This window comes from Pelobates fuscus, chromosome 2 (assembly GCF_036172605.1).
Source record: "Pelobates fuscus isolate aPelFus1 chromosome 2, aPelFus1.pri, whole genome shotgun sequence".
Classification (NCBI taxonomy): domain Eukaryota; kingdom Metazoa; phylum Chordata; class Amphibia; order Anura; family Pelobatidae; genus Pelobates; species Pelobates fuscus.
In genome coordinates this window covers 196,380,658-196,400,043 of record NC_086318.1, presented here as the reverse complement: position 1 = coordinate 196,400,043, position 19,386 = coordinate 196,380,658, and the positions used below count along the sequence as shown (strand labels likewise).

General features: G+C 41.5%; 1 protein-coding gene across 1 annotated transcript in view; it reads right to left on the bottom strand.

Annotated features, from left to right (window-relative positions):
* NT5E (5'-nucleotidase ecto) overlaps positions 1 to 19,386 on the bottom strand; it is a 109,299-nt gene that overhangs the window by 41,597 nt on the left and 48,316 nt on the right. The window contains exon 2 of the mRNA XM_063443063.1: positions 12,387 to 12,609. Coding sequence (XP_063299133.1) covers positions 12,387 to 12,609 — 223 coding nt within the window. The remainder of the gene's footprint in view (positions 1 to 12,386; positions 12,610 to 19,386) is intronic.

Sequence of the window (19,386 nt, the reverse complement as noted above, 5' to 3'; positions counted from 1 at the left end):
CAAACTATAATGTTGGACTCCATGCTGTGACTTTGTAAAGAGAATACCGTTATCACTTTTTCAGAAACAACTGTCATACATTAAGTATCACATCTTGGACTTTTAATTTTGTATTATTTTAAAGTTTTGAATAGACAACAAGACATTCAACTAGCAATAACAACATAGCAGAACACATTAGGAACGAATACTAAAATAACATATACAATCTATAAAATAATACAGGTAAATGCTTGTCTTGCTATAGTACCCGTTACTAATGACCTTGTTTTCAGGAAACTGTTTCAACCATAGGCTATTTGCAACCTCCTGATATGAAACATTGTATGTGTGTTGTTTGTGCAGTTGTCAGCCGTTTATATACACATTCTTTGTTTTATGAGCCTCTCAGCCTTTTTAACGCCTATATATGTAACAATAAATCGAATTAGCTTTTGAACCGCACTCATTGTGTCTGTCATTACTACTTCCCAAGCTTGTTCTGCTATCCACTCTCTGTAACCTGTATAACAAAATCCTGATCAGGTGTATCAATGAATTCCTCAGAACAGCTCCTTAGCCCAGCTTGTGAAAGAGTCGAGGCATAGGTTTGGCTGGAGATAAAAGTGTTTGATCCTTTGAGAAGAAGGTATGTGCATTTTAAAGAGGGCCTGGGTGAGTGGCTTCAGTTCATGTTTCCTCAGTGTGCTAGCGGCAAGGTCTGCTACACTAACATGGTTCATTTTTGCAGTGCTTATTAAATGCTGCAGCCATCATTTCTCCTTTCACAAAAGTCAAGTCCTAATATGATGTCCCATTGGTCTTCGAGATTGAGAGGACACAGCGCTATCTGAACAGGGTCCATACAAAGTATGTTACAATCAGAAAGAGAATTGCACCACAAATTGAAACATACTCTCCTGGTGCACCACAATGCCAAATATTTTCACAATGGTATACTGGCAAGACCAGACACATATTATATTAAAAGAATTGCATTTATTTTTGCATGAGCAAAGTTTTGGCTCACTGATAGGCCTTTTTTTAAGCCATAGGTGCTTGAACTTGTCTGTACACTGTTAAAAGGTCTGTGGCTGAGCATTTGGCACCTGGGGCAGATCTTATATTTTTCAAATATAAAAAACACCCACACATTTTTTTTTGTAAATGTATTTATCATTAAGCAATGTTTCGGTGTTTGAATGTAAGCATGTTTGTATATGAAGTATGTAGGGGTGTGTTTGCATGTAGTGTTGGCATTTAACTGCAGGTGTGCATTTTTGTTTAGTGTTTTTTTTTAATATGTGCTGTGTTTTTATGTAGTGTTGATATTTGGATGCAGGGGTGTATTTGTGTGTAGTGCTGGCGAAATGCTGAGATGTATGCACATCTACACATATACTCAAATATACACACACTGGCACACATGCAGATACATAGACACACAGATGCACACACTGGCACATACAGATACACAGACAAATAGGTATACACATGCAGATACATAGAAACACAGTCATGCACAGATACAGACAAACACTGACACACATACAGATAAAGACACAAAGATACAAACACACATAGATACAAATACACATACAGACACACACTGACACACATGTACAGAGACACATAGACACAGACAGACTGGTGGAACTACCACGGTCGCAGGGGTCGTAGCTGCGACCAGGCCTGTCATTCCAGGGGGCCCGGTTGCCCTGTCAACCCTTGCGACCGGGGTGCCCACCAGCATTTTGTCAGTAGGCATGTGTGTCTGTATGTGTATGTATGTATGTGTGTGTCTACATGTCTGTGTGTATATGTGTGTGTGTGTGTATGTATTTGTGTGTTTGTATGTGTGTCTGTGTGTGTGTGTATGCATGTATCTGTTTGTCTGCATATGTTGGGAGGGGCCGGGACAAATGGGGTGCAGCCCCACGACAATTTTTGCACCAGGGCCCTTTAGTTTCTAGTTATGCTTCTGCACAGACACACACACAGATACACACACAGATACACTGACACACATACAGATACACTGACATACAGATACATAGTGCCCCTCTATCTCCCCCTTTGTCCCCGGCGTGTCTCCTACCTTTCTTGTAGAATGGCCAAGCGGACCGCAGTACAGGAGCTTCAGTTTTCTGTACCCGGCCGGACTGACAGGAAGTGCTCCCTCAGTGAGGTACAAGAAACAAAAGTTCGTGCACCACGGTGCGCACTGCTCTGCTCGGCCTGTGCACCCACCTCCTGTCGGTCACTCTAATTTAGCGCCCCCTCCACCCCACGTGCCGGTGCGCTCTAAGGTGGCCGCTTGTGCTGCCTTATGGACGTGCCGGCCCTGGCCCCCTCCACCACCCCCCCTTTGTACACCACTGGGATGAGGCATAAATGGTAGATCACAAAAGACCATGTTAAGTTCTTTCAGAAGGATAGTTTTAATGACCAGCGTTCATGGTTTTTCCCTTTTGGAACATTTACTCCTGTGAATTTTGCAGTGACTAATCTCTCTTGAAACTCTAGTAGCACATCAATAGGAGAGTTAACCACAAGAGCAACTAGTGCATTTTATTCTCAATATTATGCGTAAGTGAATGAGGCAAGTATCTACAAGTACACAAACATGTATTCATGACACTATATTGTTAAACTATTTAGTTAACTGGCTCCCCTCCAATCGCATGGAAAAGGTGCATTTATTCTCCTTTTTTTCCATGCCAGTCTCGCCGTGGCTAACCCCACCTTGATGACTGAGATTAGTCTTGATGATCGTAGGAAAGCATCGGGACACTATTGAGCATGCACGGCAAAATGCTGCACCAATCAGCATCTCCTCGTTGAATCAATGCATCTCTATGGGGAACGTTCAGCGCCTCCATGCAGAGTGTGGAGACGGTGAATATCAGTGCTGCATGTTGTACAGCACTGACCCAGAGAACTCCTCTAGTGGTCGCCACCAGAGGTGTCTGCCACTAGAGGTGTTATTAAGCTGCAATGTAAATCCTGCCTTTTCTCTGATAAGGCAGTGCTTGTATTAAAAATCCTGCATGGACAGGCTATAGACACCAGGAACACTACATTAAACTGTAGTGGTTCATGCAACTATAGTGTTCCTTTAAGATCTGTTATTTCGGTCGTTGAAAATGAAATTGTGTTATTTGCTAAATGTTTTATATAAATTTGAAATAAAACTGCATCTTATGGGGGAAAAAGGGGAAAGAAAAGTAAAAAGATTTAACAAGTTATAAGTGATTTTTATGTTTTATTCAGTGGTGTAAATGTAAAAGGTGTCCGGTCTGAAAGTAAACCCTATTTAAGTGCTTTGTATTACAATAATGGATTAATGTAGTAAAACATGCAAAATAATAAAATAACAAAATTAAAAATAAAATATGATCACATTTCTAGATTGAGCTTTTACTGCATACCCCAGAGCTTGCAGTTTCTGCAGTAAACTGCCCTACGCCAGGACGTGGCAGAAATTTCAGTCAGCAAGGATTCTGCTATTGATCTCAAAAGATAGTTCAGAGGGCAATTCTCAAAAACTCTGCCCAGCAGGTCATTGTGAGATTTGTATTTCAGCAATTTTTCAACAGTTTTTATTTATGAAAAGAATGAAAGTGATGTGCAAGTTAATGTAAGCTAAGTCACATCTTCTCTCAGCTGAACAAAATGGGTAGAAACATATCATTTTAGAAATAGAAAAAAAAATCCACACACACATCAGACAGTCAAGAAGGAAAGTGATTTTTACAAATTGATGCATTTATAAAGCACTATGAGTGAGAGTAGGTGCAGGATGTTCTACGCATCTTCAAAGTTGTGATGATGCCTAAAGTGACCTTTTAAACTAGCCACTGAACACTTTTAAACTGTATCTTCTATGTAAATAATATATATTTTTTAGAGGAAACAGATATATGTATTTTACATTAATTTTGTTTTTAGTGTGTTATTTGTCACAGAATATAATTTTGCTTCATATAGTAGTATAAAATATAGGTTAATAAAGCCAAAAGGGAAACAGCTATGTTTATATTAGGGTTAATCCAACCTCTAGTGGTTGTCTCACTGACAGCTGCTAGAGGTGCTTCCGCGCATCTTACTTTGAAAATCACAGTGAGAAGACGCTGGACGTCCATAGGAAAGCATTGAGAAATGCTTTCCTATGGACTGATTGAATGCGTGCGCGACTCTTGCCGTGCATGCGCATTCAGTGCTGACGTCGGCAGGAGGAGGAGAGTTCCCCACCGCCGAGGGAGCCCGGCGTGGGAGAAGGGTAAGTGATTAACCCCTTCAGCCCCCTTCAGCTCAGTGGGAATAGGATCCTGAGGGTGGGGGGGACCTAAAGACCCTATAGTGCCAGGAAAACGAGTTTGGTTTCCTGGCACTATAGTGGTCCTTTAAGCTAACCAGGACTATAAGGTGTTGCAATAAACATGAATACATTTTCAGCAGTGTGCATTATCTTAATTAGATAAAAAACACTGATGTAGAAAAAATGACAGTAAAACTACAGGCAAGGGCATGTTTCTGCTTCTCCTTTTATTAACCGGTTTGACCTGAAACAGTAAATCATTGTCACATTCCCCAGTTTTCCAACTTACTGGTTTACATTGCTAGGAATTCAATTTAACAATAAATGTAGCAAAATTCAATGAAAAGAAGCAGATTTGCACCTCACCTGCGATTTGGATATTTACAAAAAGAAAAGCCAATTGTAAATCAGGGATTTGCACTGAATGACTGCTTCATATTCAGTATAATCCAGCATCTGGTCCAAAAAAACTAACAGGGTAATTCACTAAACTCTAAATGGCCCGGTACTGAGTGGGCTACACTTGTGTAACTTTCACTTGAGATCCGCCCTCCTTCCTACTTATTTCCTCATTAATGTGCCCTTATTGTATTAGTAGTTTGGGAGAGGACCTTTCTTTTTTTTTTTTAATTTTTTTTAAATTCTTTATTTTTGTTGTGCAATATAATATCACAATCCAACACATGGAAAAGCACATTTTAGGTGGTTCAGTACAGCACCGGGATATCCCCGTGGTAGCGTAGTACACGTTTACATCAAAAAAGTAGCTGTGTTAACAACAACATTTGGACATGAACCTATGTGTCACAATCTCTTGTTTAGACATTCTGATTAAATCATAGAGTATGCTACCTCCTGTCGCAAATATAAGGTTCGCTGTGCTTTGAGAAGTATCAGCCCCACTCCTTATAGGAGAAGGTTGGGAGAGGACCTTTCTAAAAGTATAAATTAAAAAAAAAAAAGTAGCCTACTGGGTCAATGTGACCCCAATTTTACTATAAGGTAGGCTGTAGACCACCCTAAAATATAACGGTGTAAGCTGTGTGTTGCGGTCACCGGCCCGCCGAGCCTCACGGTCGTGCCCGACCGGCACGACCGCTCCGACTACACGAGCTTACCTGCTCGTCGGCGAGCCGGGAACCGCGCGTGTAGTTCTTCCGGGCATCACGCCCGAATCCAATATGGCGCCGACCACGTGGTCGCGTCTATGGATAGCCCCGCCCCCGAGAATTATACTAACGTGTGCGTGACGTCACGACGTCAACGCACACGTACGTTCTGGGGTCAGAGGTCGCCCTCTGACCAATCATAGCTTAGAGAGGGGTATTTAAACCCCTAATTCACCCTAGTACTTTGCCATGTCGTGGTTTCAGTTTCCTGGTTTCCTGAAAGTGCTAGTTTCGTGTTTCTGATTTCCTGGTATCCTGATCCTTGGCGTTTCCCTGGTTATTCTGATCTCTGGTTTCCCTGACTTGGCTTGTCTTATCGGTATTGAGTATTTTCTGGCTTCCTTGACCTCGGCTTTCCCTTTGACCATTCTCTGTCTCTAGCGTATTAGTCCGGCCATTCTAAGGTCCGGTTTACGCTCTGTCCTGTTATTTTTCCTTTTCTGACTTATGTATATGTTTACATAGATTCTGCGTGCTGGACCACATTACTAGTCGTGACATTACGACATGGCCATGGATCCTGCAGAACTATGCAAACATATGATCGCCTGTGAAAATAGGGTGGAGGATATGGACCACAGGTTAGACCAATTTGCTCAGGCATTTCAGACCTTGCTCCAGAGGACTGCCTATTTAGAGGTCCCTCCTGTACCACCTGTGGTTCCGCCACCTGTAGTGGTTCCCGTACCACATAAACCACCGTCCATAACTTTGTCACCGCCCCCTCGTTATGGAGGTGATTCTAAGGAATTTAGAGGTTTTTTAAACCAAATAGAATACCACTTTGAGGCCTCCCCAGGTTCATTCCCAACAGATAGATCTAAAATAGGCTATCTGATGAACCAATTAACTGGAAAAGCCTTGACTTGGGCTAACCCCTTATGGGAAAGTGGTGACGCAATAGCCCGTGATTACAGTACCTTTCTTACGGCCTTTAAGGCTACATTTGAACCTAAAGGCAGGGAGAAGAACGCTGCCAAAGCCCTTATGAGAATCAGGCAAGGCAATCGTTCTGTAGCCGATTATGCAATAGAGTTCAGGACATTAGCGTCTGAGGTTGATTGGACCAATAGCGGTCTGGTGGCTGCTTTCTCTGAAGGTTTAGCTGAGAATATACAAGATGAAACTGCAGCTAGAGACCTTCCGGTTAGTCTTAATGAGTTTATTGCCTACATGATAAACATTGATAACCGGCTCAGAGAGAGAGAGAAAAACAAACAACGTAACAGACGTTCTAATTTGTCCATAGCTCCTCGTTTCTCTAACCCAGTGGTGAGTAGCCAAACGCCTCTTCCAGAACCTGAACCCATGCAATTGGGTAGTGCTAAACTCACTGAGGCAGAGAGACAACACAGACGTAACGAGGGGTTATGTATGTATTGTGGCAAGAAGGGACATCTAAGATCGTCATGCCCGGTTCGGCCGGAAAACTTGCACACCTAAGGCACGTACGGGGACCGACCTTAGGTGTGATGTATATGTCCCCTAAATTGACTAAGAACCGTTTCCTGGTCAAAGTAACCTTATCTTTCGAGAACACTACTGTTCAGTGTGAGGCTATGATTGACTCTGGGGCAGCGGAGAATTTCCTAGACAAAGAGTTCTCTGCTAAACATCTCCTGCCCTTAAGACATAAAGAGAAACCTATAGCAGTCGAGGCCATTGATGGAAGGCCTCTTACCCAGCCTTTCATCACACACGAAACTCTGCCAATCACTGTTTCAGTGGGTATTCTCCACTCTGAAGAAATTACCTTTCAAATCATATCTTCACCTACAGTTCCGATAATACTCGGTTTCCCTTGGCTCCTGAAACACAATCCACGTTTAGATTGGATTGAAGGAGAGATTGTGAGTTGGGGTGAGAGATGCAAAGGTGTTTGCTTTAAGCAAATCCCACAACCTATTGGCACCATTAATGTTCCTGTTACACCTCCCTTGACCACACAAATTCCTCAGCAGTATATGGATTTGAAAGAGGTATTTAACAAGGTCCAGTCAGAAGGGTTACCTCCTCATAGACCTTATGACTGTACTATAAACTTATTACCAGGGAATATGCCTCCCAAGGGAGGAGTCTATGCCTTGTCCCCCCAAGAAAATCTTTGTTTGGAGGAATATATTAAGGATGCTCTCAGAAAGGGTCATATCCGTAGGTCCTCCTCACCAGCCGGGGCTGGATTCTTCTTTGTCTCTAAAAAAGAAGGAGACCTACGCCCTTGTATTGATTATAGGGGTTTGAATAGGATTACCATAAAAAATGCCTACCCTATTCCCCTTATATCAGAGCTATTCGACAGATTAAAGGGAGCTCGAGTCTTTACCAAGCTCGATCTCCGAAGTGCCTACAATCTAGTCAGAATTAAGGACGGTCACGAATGGAAGACCGCATTTAACACCAGAATGGGACATTACGAATACCTGGTTATGCCGTTTGGATTATGTAACGCTCCAGCGGTATTCCAGGATTTTATCAACGATGTCCTAAGAGAGTACCTTCACATGTTTGTTCTAGTGTATTTGGACGACATTCTCATCTATTCCCCAGACCTAGAGACACATCACGAACATGTGAGAATTGTACTGAAAACCCTGTTACAGAACGGCCTTTACTGTAAACTGGAGAAATGCCAGTTTGACCAAACGGAGATACAATTCCTTGGATACGTTATATCTCCGTCTGGTTTCCAGATGGATCCTCGTAAACTGGAGGCAGTCTTACAGTGGCCATTACCCAAGGGCCTTAAAGCTACTCAACGCTTTATAGGTTTTGCGAATTACTACCGCAAATTCATAAGGGGATTTTCCTCCGTGATTTCCCCTATAACCAATTTAACAAAAAAGGAGCAAATTGTATATCTTGGCCCAAAGAAGCAAGAGAGGCATTTGAACGATTAAAATCTTTATTTTCCTCAGCACCTGTCCTGACCCATCCTGATCCATCCAAACCATTTATCCTAGAGGTGGATGCATCAGAGACAGGAGTTGGAGCCATTCTGTCTCAAAGAGAGAGTCCTGATACGCCTTTACATCCCTGTGGATTTTACTCTCGTAAACTCACACCTGCAGAGAGGAATTACGACATAGGGAATAGGGAACTTTTGGCCATTGTACTTGCCCTTAAGGAATGGAGGCATCTCTTGGAAGGTTCCAAAGAGCCACTTTTGATCTTTACTGATCATAAGAATTTGGCTTATATTGGGGACGCTAAGAGACTGTCCTCTCGTCAGGCTAGGTGGTCATTGTTCCTCTCCCGATTCAATTTCGTAATTACATACAGACCTGGTACTAAAAACACCAAGGCAGATGCACTTTCTCGGCAGTTTGAGACAGATGAAGTTCCGGAACAGGTGATATATCCTATTGTACCTCCTGAATGCCTCATTGCCACTACTGTTTCCGAAGTGTCTTCTCCACTCTTCTGTGCCATAATAGCAGATCAAACTCAGGCACCTGTGGGAAAACCTCCGGACAAACTGTATGTGTCACCTCAGTTTCAAAAGAAGGTACTAGATTTGTTCCATGACAGCCTCACAGCGGGCCATCCTGGAGTCCATAAAACTCTCTCTGCCATCTCCAGGAGATTTTGGTGGCCTGCTCTTAGAAACGATGTCAAAGATTATGTTGGGGCATGTCAAATATGTGCTGTTTCTAAAGTTCCTCCCAGGTCACCTCCTGGACTATTACAACCACTGCCCATACCTAGTGCTCCATGGACCCACTTGGCCATGGATTTCATTGTGGATCTACCCAGTTCAAACGGGTTTAATACAGTCCTTATGGTCATTGATAGATTCACGAAGATGGCACATTTCGTCCCACTTAAAAAATTACCATCTGCTCAAGATCTAGTTCAAATATTCTTGAGAGAGATCTTTCGGTTGCACGGTGTACCCAAAAGCATAGTATCTGACAGAGGTACCCAGTTTGTTTCTAGGTTTTGGCGTTCCTTTTGCAAACAATTGGGCATCGAACTCTCCTTTTCGTCAGCATATCACCCTCAAACAAATGGAGCAGCAGAGAGGGCGAATCAGTCTTTAGAAGCCTATTTACGTTGCTTTATAAATGCCAATCAATCTAACTGGTACGAGCTCTTACCCATGGCTGAGTTCGCCAGAAACAACGCCACTCATGAATCTTCTAATCACAGTCCATTCTTTGTTAATCAGGGTTATCACCCCACTGTTTTTCCTTCTGCATTCTCAGACACAGAAATCCCCGCTTTGAACACCCGTTTAGATTCGATTCATGATACTTGGGATTCCGTCCATTCAGCTCTGCAAAAAGCCTCATTACGAGCGAAGGTCCAAGCTGACAAGAAACGGGGCGCTAATCCTGTCTATATTCCAGGTGACAGGGTGTGGCTCTCCACAAGACATATCAAGCTTAAGGTCCCGTCCATGAAATTTGCCCCTCGGTACATTGGTCCCTTTCGAGTTACCCAACGTATTAATCCAGTGACCTATACTTTGGCACTACCGGCTCATATGAGAATAGCGAATACTTTCCATGTGTCTCTGCTCAAGCCCCTTACTTGCAATCGCTACACAAGGGTATCCACTCCTCCTCCGCCCTTGGTAGTGGGTGATCAAGAGGAATACGAAGTCCGTTCTATCATGGACTCCAAATTATCCAGAGGTGTCTTGTCCTATCTCGTTGACTGGAAGGGTTATGGTCCCGAGGAACGTTGTTGGGTTCCTGCTGACCGGGTCCATGCGCCCCGTCTTATCCGGTCATTTCACAACCGCTTTCCTCTTAAGCCGGGTCCTTCCCGCTCGGTGCGCGGTCTTCGAGTGGGGGGTACTGTTGCGGTCACCGGCCCGCCGAGCCTCACGGTCGTGCCCGACCGGCACGACCGCTCCGACTACACGAGCTTACCTGCTCGTCGGCGAGCCGGGAACCGCGCGTGTAGTTCTTCCGGGCATCACGCCCGAATCCAATATGGCGCCGACCACGTGGTCGCGTCTATGGATAGCCCCGCCCCCGAGAATTATACTAACGTGTGCGTGACGTCACGACGTCAACGCACACGTACGTTCTGGGGTCAGAGGTCGCCCTCTGACCAATCATAGCTTAGAGAGGGGTATTTAAACCCCTAATTCACCCTAGTACTTTGCCATGTCGTGGTTTCAGTTTCCTGGTTTCCTGAAAGTGCTAGTTTCGTGTTTCTGATTTCCTGGTATCCTGATCCTTGGCGTTTCCCTGGTTATTCTGATCTCTGGTTTCCCTGACTTGGCTTGTCTTATCGGTATTGAGTATTTTCTGGCTTCCTTGACCTCGGCTTTCCCTTTGACCATTCTCTGTCTCTAGCGTATTAGTCCGGCCATTCTAAGGTCCGGTTTACGCTCTGTCCTGTTATTTTTCCTTTTCTGACTTATGTATATGTTTACATAGATTCTGCGTGCTGGACCACATTACTAGTCGTGACACTGTGTCCCCATCGATTATAAGCATTGGGTGTTGGACTTTAAGTTTAAAAATAAATAAATGGGGCTTGCACAGATCACTGGACACCTTTTCCCACTTGTGGTCAGCAGGTAGGAGCTACTAATTACAGGAGGGACCTAATTCCACCCAGCTCTCACTCAAAGATCACTAGAGGCGCTTCCATACAACTCCTGAGTAACAAAATCATTCATCTCAGATTGGCCAGTCACAAGAAAACTGGATGACATCACAGGTGGTGGAGTGGCCGGCAGTGCCGAGGGAGTCTTAAAGCTGAAGAAAAGGTAAGTACGTTTTATTTTTTTTTTTTATCAGGTTTTTATCGGAAATCAAGGGGGGCAACTTAAACATATCTGCAACTAGGGCAGTATAGTTACAAAATTACAGAGATGTATTCCTAATGTTATGGTGCTCCTTAAATGGCATGTCCACTACCCTTGAATATATTCATATTAGCCCCACCTGCTGCCCAAGAGTAGGGTAATTCGGTTCCTCCCCCCATTATTACAAAAATAGCACCCAGCTGCGGCCTATGAATGCAAGCTGGGGAGGGACATTAGCTCCCCCCATTTAATAAGTACACCTCATCCACTGACCATGGTGCTTTGAAAATATTCTGAATCCTATATATTTTGGATGTAACAAGCACTGATTTTATTCTGGATGCAGTATGCAGCTTGCCAACTGATGCAGATTCTGTCGGGTTGGCAGATTTCCAACATGAATAAGCTTTAGTAAATATGAAAATTGTCATTGCAGCTGGAATTTGACCATTTTCACTAGATTTTGACCATTCATCTTTTTCTGATACAGAAGCATTAGATCCAATGCTTCTATATTAGGAGCAGTGAATGCTACACTTTGCATGTGTGAGGTGTGTATGTTTACGAGTTGGGAGTTGAGCAGAGTGACAGCTCATCTTGCTGTTAAAGCCCATCAGACCATGCAAGAGACAGAGGGAAATGACTGAGAATGGTACCAGACCAGTAAGGGGGTGGAGAAGGGGAGGGCTTTCTTTAATATGTTTGGAGACAGGGAAGGATGGGAGATGAAATAGGTAGGAGTGCACACTGGCAATGGTTTGCGTGGGTGGAAGGATGGACAAGAGAATTGCCTGCCTTTAGAATGACTCTGAAATTTAGAGTCTTAATGATTGTCAGAACTACTGTTAAAAAAGCACTACACATCCTACCATAGCACAAATGAACAAGGCTACTATCAACATCAGGCTCATTAGATCCTGAAGGGATTATATACTTAAGATAGAGAGAAAGAGATACAGAGATAGTTAAGATAGAGAGAAATACCGTTGACAAGAAAACTAGAGGTACGTTAAATAATTATCCAAACTTCTCTTTTTTTTTTTATCTACTTTTTGCAATTCGGTTGTCACCTCACTGTGGTTTGCAGTTTAGCCGCTAAAGCCAATAATAATTTGAGTATATTCCACTTATTAACCAACTCTTTATGTACCTGGGTCTGATAAAACAGGGGTTTCCTTTGATGTATATCCGACTATGCCAATTTTTTCAGGACCAACCTCTAAGATTTTATAAGGAAGATAGTATCCAGTAATGTTGGGAGCCACTTGTTTCTCTGCTCTAATGTTTGCACTCAGAATAGGAAATTGCACTTTCATTAGAAAAGGGTTCAAAAGTCCAGCAATCCCGTTGTCAAATTCATGATTCCCAAGTGCCTAAAACAAATACACAAACATATTTAACTTGGCATTATGTCATCCCAGAAGTTGCAAAGCAAAACAACAGAAAGCACACTTTTTGTATAATCGTAAGGAAGAGTGAAAATGTTTTAGGATAATGTATCAATATATACAATAATAATATACATCCCTGACTCCTGTAAACCCCTTTGAGCTTAGCAGCTCTATTCGAACTCAGCTCAGCAGTGCAGGGTTTAGCTATTAACTGGGAGCAGTCGACTGACCTTCTCAACAAATGAGCTAGTCCTGAACTCCAGGGCTTAGCTCAGGAAAGCAAACTGGAGCTCCTAAGCAAGACCTTTCGGCTCTCAGAGATGGGATGAGGAGCAGCGCACTGCAAACTCCAGGTAAAAAGGCAAACCTTTCTAACCAATGATGGACTTACAATGGGGGAAGGTAGGCCACTCCTTGCACAATAAGCACTGTAGTGTACTGTAATGATCATTGTGCTTGGAATGTTCCTAGAGGCTATTGGAGTGGAAACTGCAGACATGTGATTTGAAATAGGCCTTAAGCAGCCACAGTATAAATATTCAGTTTCTCTTATTCATTATAAACTAGATTTCCACCAGCACAATGGCACTCCACTCGTTACGTATCAACACTGAGTGTCCTATTTTACCCCTTTGAAGTACTGGACAGAAAATGCCATCATAATCATGGCAGTCCTACCCTTAAGGACACATGATGGAAAATGTCTGTCTGTTATTAAAATTAATGCAAGATCATCGCTAATGCAGTGATAGCGGGGTTAACGCTGTCCCAGCTTATGTGATCGCCGTGGTAGCCAGTCACAGTGACCACTGTGCTTCTGGGACACCCGATCCACCACGCTTCACCTCTGTCTCAGCTAAGAGAAACAGATCAGTGCTGATCTGTTTTTCCCTGCAAAGTAAAAATTGTTAATCCTAACACTCTTTACCCTGTTCTTATACAATTTAACCCTCTGTCTACAGTGATCAAAATACAGATCATATTATTTAAATTTATTTACATTTGTTATTGTAATATTTTGAAATTGGTTCTAAATTAACTGGGGTCGGTGGAAGTTTGTGGTAAATTGTGGAATTTTGTGTTTGGCTAGTTAAAGGTTAACAGTAAAAAAGGTTTTAAAAAGTAAAAAGGTTATTTTTTTAAAAAAAAGTTTAGAAAAATAAATAAATGCTTATTACCACTACACTTGGTACAAACTAGCGACAAAATCATCCCACGCTAAAGTTCTAAAAATGCCTTTTGAAATACCCTAGGGTGTCTTCTTTAAGAAATGGTAGGCCTTTGAAGGGTAGTTTGAATAAGCAACCTGCTAAAACACTCCAAAATGGAAATTGGACCCATCAAAATCATCTATGAAAATTCACAGGTAAATTGTCATTTCTCTTTTACAGCACTGTAACTTCACAAAATAGATGTAATAGAGCATAATTTGGGGGATTGTATCACAGTGGCAAATATCAGATGTACAAAATATTAAGCTGTAGTGGTTCTAGTGACTAATTTCTCTTTCCTATTGTCCATTTTACAGTACAGTAGCTTAGGGCAGAATTCTTACAGTTATGGAGGGCTCTATAAAAACTGCATATCTACAGGATAACATGCATAGCACAGATTCATTTGTTAGCCAGGCATGTTCTTCATGTAAGAATTAAAACACCAATTTTTGTTTTTCATTCTGTTGGAATTTAGGATTAATTCCCAAAATCTCAATTTGTATTTTGTTACATCTGCTGTGTGACAAAAACATCCCTGTTCTGATATAGGAGTACAGTCTGAAGTATTGCAAGAAAATGCATTTAATATGTTATATCTCATCAATATTTTAGCTTTTTTTTTTTATTTTTTTTTGTATTTATTTTTTTATCACTGACTAGCAATCTGTACACAATATAGCTGTCTATTTCCTAGGTCTACTAGCTATTAATCCCAAACCTTGAATAAAATGTTACACTTTTGCTTTACAAAATAACACTGTAATTGTTAGCATGTCAATAGTGAAGTGTCAAAGTAATACAAATGAAAGCAGAAATGCCCTTACAGAGGCACACATAAAAAAGTTTATATTTTAAAGCAATTTGTTAATATTAATAGAAGAAACAAAACTGTGCATAAACTCCACATGTTAAATGAACAACAACTAAAAGTGCAAAAATGTATCTACATACGATTCAAGGTGAGTGAAGAGAGACTGGCCTTGTAAGAATTATTACCACAATTGGTATCCATTACTAAGTAACAAGAACGTTACACTATATCAAATCTTCATATCTTGTTAGAATTTGTAACCACCCTCAGTAAGGTAATAAATGAGTTGTATTTGATTGGGTCACCCTAGCTTTAAAAAAAAAAAATCAAAAATCAAATTCATTTTGCAAACCAACCAAAAAGTAGCTAAAATAGTCTAAAACAAAAAGAATGTGAGTAGATTTGCTGGTTGCTCCTTTTAGGTAAATTCAGAGGCCGTGAGGCAGTGAAAAATCCAACTAACCTGACTAATTACCCAAACCATCACATGTGAATTATATAAAAGGAGAAGTTCTACACACATTTCAAAACACATGCCTTCATCAGTGGCATTCAGCTTCCTTGAAAGCCAGTATTTAACTGTCCAGCTCACTTCTCATATGTCCACGTATTCAGTCACAAAAGTGCATTAACCCCTTAAAGAACAAACTTCTGGAATAAAAGGGAATCATGACATGTCACACATGTCATGTGTCCTTAAGGGGTTAAAGGGATACTATAGTGCTAAGAACAAAGTTGTTTTCCTAGCACTATAGCTTCCTCTGCCCCCTCCCTCATAATCCTATCCAGCACTGTATAGGTTAAGAAACCCAATATGATCCTCACCCAATTCACGTGCCAATCTCCCTTGCTGCTCCACCTCCTCTGATGTCACTCACCAGGGGGGGGCTAATGCACATGCCATCCCTATAGAAAAGCATTGCTTCCATGCTTTCCTAACAGGATTTTACTGATGTTGGATGTCCTCAGAGCATGAGGGAGATTGCACCCAGACCACTTCAATGAGATGAGGTGGTCTATATGCCTAAGTTGTCCCTTGAAAGAATACCCACTCACATAATGTACAATGAAACAACTCTCCTTTGTACTGATATGACCTCCACAATTAAAGCCACGCTATAGTGTTAGTGAGTGTCATGGTCTGGGCCTGCATGGGTGCTGCCGGCAGTGGGGAGCTACAGTTCATTGAGGGAACCATGAATGCCAACATGTACTGTGACATGCTGAAGCAGAGCATGATCCCCTCCCTTCAGAGACTGGGTTGCAGTGCAGTATTTCAACATGATAACGACCTAAAACACACCTCCAAGATGAACGCTGCCTTGCTAAAGAAGCTGAAGGTAAAGGTAATGGACTGACCAAGCATGTCTGCAGACCTAAACCCTATTGGGCATCTGAGGGGCATCCTCAAACGGAAGGTGGGGGAGCACAAGGTCTCTAACATCCACCAGCTCTGTGATGTTGTCATGGAGGAGTTGACTCCAGTGGCAACCTGTGAAGCTCTGGTGAACTCCATGCCCATGAGGGTTAAGGCAGTGCTGGAGAATAATGGTGGCCACAAAATATTGACACTTTAAGCCCAATTTGGACATTTCCACTTAGGGGTGTATTCACTTTTGTTGCCAACGGTTTAGACATTAATGGCTGTGTGTTGAGTTATTTTGAGGGGACAGCAAATTTACACTGCTATACAGGCTGTACACTTAATACTTTACATTGTAGCAGAGTGTAATTTCTTCAGTGTTATCACATGAAAAGATATATTCAAATATTTACAAAAATGTGAGGGGGTGTACTCCCCTTTTTGAGATACTGTACATTTGTGTAGCAGTTATGGATTCTGGGACTACTAGAACAGATTAATCGCAGCATGCCAAATTTTGCATGGATTTAGCTTTAAAACAGTAATTCACTCCTTGCAGTATTTGTTTTATAACATCTAAAAATGAATTTTAATCCAAGACATATTGGGCATTTTAACCATCTGGACTAATGAATGAATCTATTTTGAGTTAGTTTTCTTTATTTGCACTTGCAGTGTGAATATTGTTAAAAGAAAGATTGTTTAAAACGTTTTATTCAATTTACTATTGAGTTATGTATACATGTAGAGTATCAAAATAAATCCCTATTTAAATGATAAATATTAATATGTACGGGTGCACTTACACAGAAAGGGGGAAATTGTGTCAGAATGAAGGCATGGAAAAAACACCAAAAAGGACTTGGTCACAAAACATGTTGCATCTCAAAAAAGCTTTGGTGTCTAATAGGTTCAAGTTTCTTATATAAATATTATTTATTTCACTATTGCTCTCCCATGCTCTATTTTATAATAAGACAGTGCTTTGCTATGATCTTTTCTTTCCCGTCTTTCTGTGATTCTTTTTTTGGATACCTATGTTTGAGATCAACATTCCGGAGGATTTTTGAAATATATTCCAACTCTCCATTTATGGAGCATATGTGCACAATCGTACTTATTAGCTGCCAGGTTTTCAGCACGTTCTGTGTAAACACATTGTAGATCACTGTAAAGTTTACGTACACATTTCACATATCATGGTAATGCTGAAAGGTTTTCATCAAAGCAACTATAACAAGAGACATATAAACAAAACAAAACTGCTCTCCTGCAGCATGATCTATGCAGGATAATGTTATGGCATGTATTTTTGTATATGTTCGGTTTTGAATGACGTTTTTAGTCAATAAACAAAAACTTTCAAACCACAAGATGATATAACTAAAAAAAATAAAGCAAAACCAGGGGTTGAAAGCTATTAAAATATAAATATGTAACACACCCAAAGAAATACAAACAATAAAAGCGTACATAAAACACAGATGAAAAGAAAGCATTGCATTTTTACATCAGCTTCAGTTTTACAAACACCCTGCCAATGGAGAGAACACGCTTGTATTTTTCATTTTATAGCTATTAGTACAATGTGACCAGTGTAATCTTAAACCTTCAGCTTGCACTTCTGATTAATCACTCTCTGCCTGCGTTGGGTTATTCTCTCTACTTTAAGACTGGCCAAAGACCAGCTATACATGTACTTTTCTTTCCTGCCTTAGGTTTTACAAGTTCTGCATGGTAGGGTTTAGTCTTATACCGAAAGTCTGAAGCATGGGCATATCAATATCATTATTAATCATGAAAATCCAAACAGTGACATGGAAATCCAAACAGTAATAGGTTAAGATGAATTGACACTTTCCATTTGTATGGTCCTCTTTTTCTAAAGAGAGTGTTTTGAATTTATGAATCCCTGTACGGTATAATACTACCAGTTGTTTCAGTGACCACACAAGGAACTGCGATAGTTTCAGTTATTCTTAGTATGATGTACATTTGCCACATCAGTCATTAATAATGTCAAAAAAGCCCTTATTGGACTTGCCCCAGAGTAATTCTCCTAAGTACCGAACACCGGCCACCCCCCTGGCTCATTAAGTTCAAAGAAACCACAAGAATTCAGTGCTCATCTTGTCGCACTAAAGCAGGCAGCGGGACTTCGTCATCAAGTGTCTGGAACTCAGAGGTGGCCACTCAACGGCCCAAACATCGGAGTAACCATACGAATGCCTGCTTCTGTTCGCAGCAAGCCAGGAGAACGCTGCTCGGCAGGTTTGTTCAACTAGATCTCCCGAAAAAACACTGCCAATGAGCCAGGGGACCCGTTCACCTTTTCATTCGGTTAAAAACTCTCGAACTAGAATGACCGCTACCTCTGAAACTATGGAACTATTTTGGGCAAGCATCTCAAGAGTGGTCGGTCAAATCTTCAACCCAGTGTCGATTCGACTATGTTTGTGGGATCTGAGCGCCTTTTGGATATGTTGGGCGCTCAGATCTAAGCTATCTGGGGATGTATAGACTATGGGGGTTCGGTTATGCGAAATATGATTTAGGTTTAAAGTGTTTTTGGATTTTGTGAAAAAGTAAATGTTCTCTGTACCTGGAGATAATTGAGTTTAATACAGTACTTAACCCATTTATCTCCCAGGTACAGAGGAGGGATTATCCTATGTTATGGAGGAGTGTCCTGGACCTGAGAGCCAATTTCATTGGTTGATTGTTTTGTCCAGTTTTCCCTTCTCAGGTCAAGGGGGGAGTGCCCCTTGCAGGGGGACCTGCATAAAAGGCCAGCTGTGGCTACCATTAAACACATTGTTTTACCCCTTCATGAAGTCTTGGCTCATGTTTGGTGGATTGGGAGCTATAATCACTACAACTTCTTCTATGCTTGGATTTCGGGAGATTCTTCACGGATATACTCAGTCGGAGTATAGGGGATCCGTTACAAATAACATTATATGCAGATTGAAGAATACGGCTGTACAAGGAGACCATGTGGCTAACATCTTTTGGATTCATGGACACGTGCATTAAGCCTTCCCCATAGGAAAGCATTGAATCAATGCTTTTCTATGTGGTTTTGCATGACACTGGCCAATAAACTCTGAAAAGCCAGGAAGTGCCTCTAGTAGCTATCTTGTAGACAGCCACTAGAGGCAGACTTAACCCTTTAAAGTAAACATTACAGTTTCTCTGAAACAGCAAAGCTTTACATTGCAGGGTTAAGGGGACAGCTACACTGCACTAGAGCAGATCCTGGGTGAGTGCACATGGCCCAGGTGCTCTGTAGATAAGGATGTAGTGAATTACCAAACTATATAAATTATGCACGCATACACATGTAAACTCTGGTCCGTCTACTTTAAATA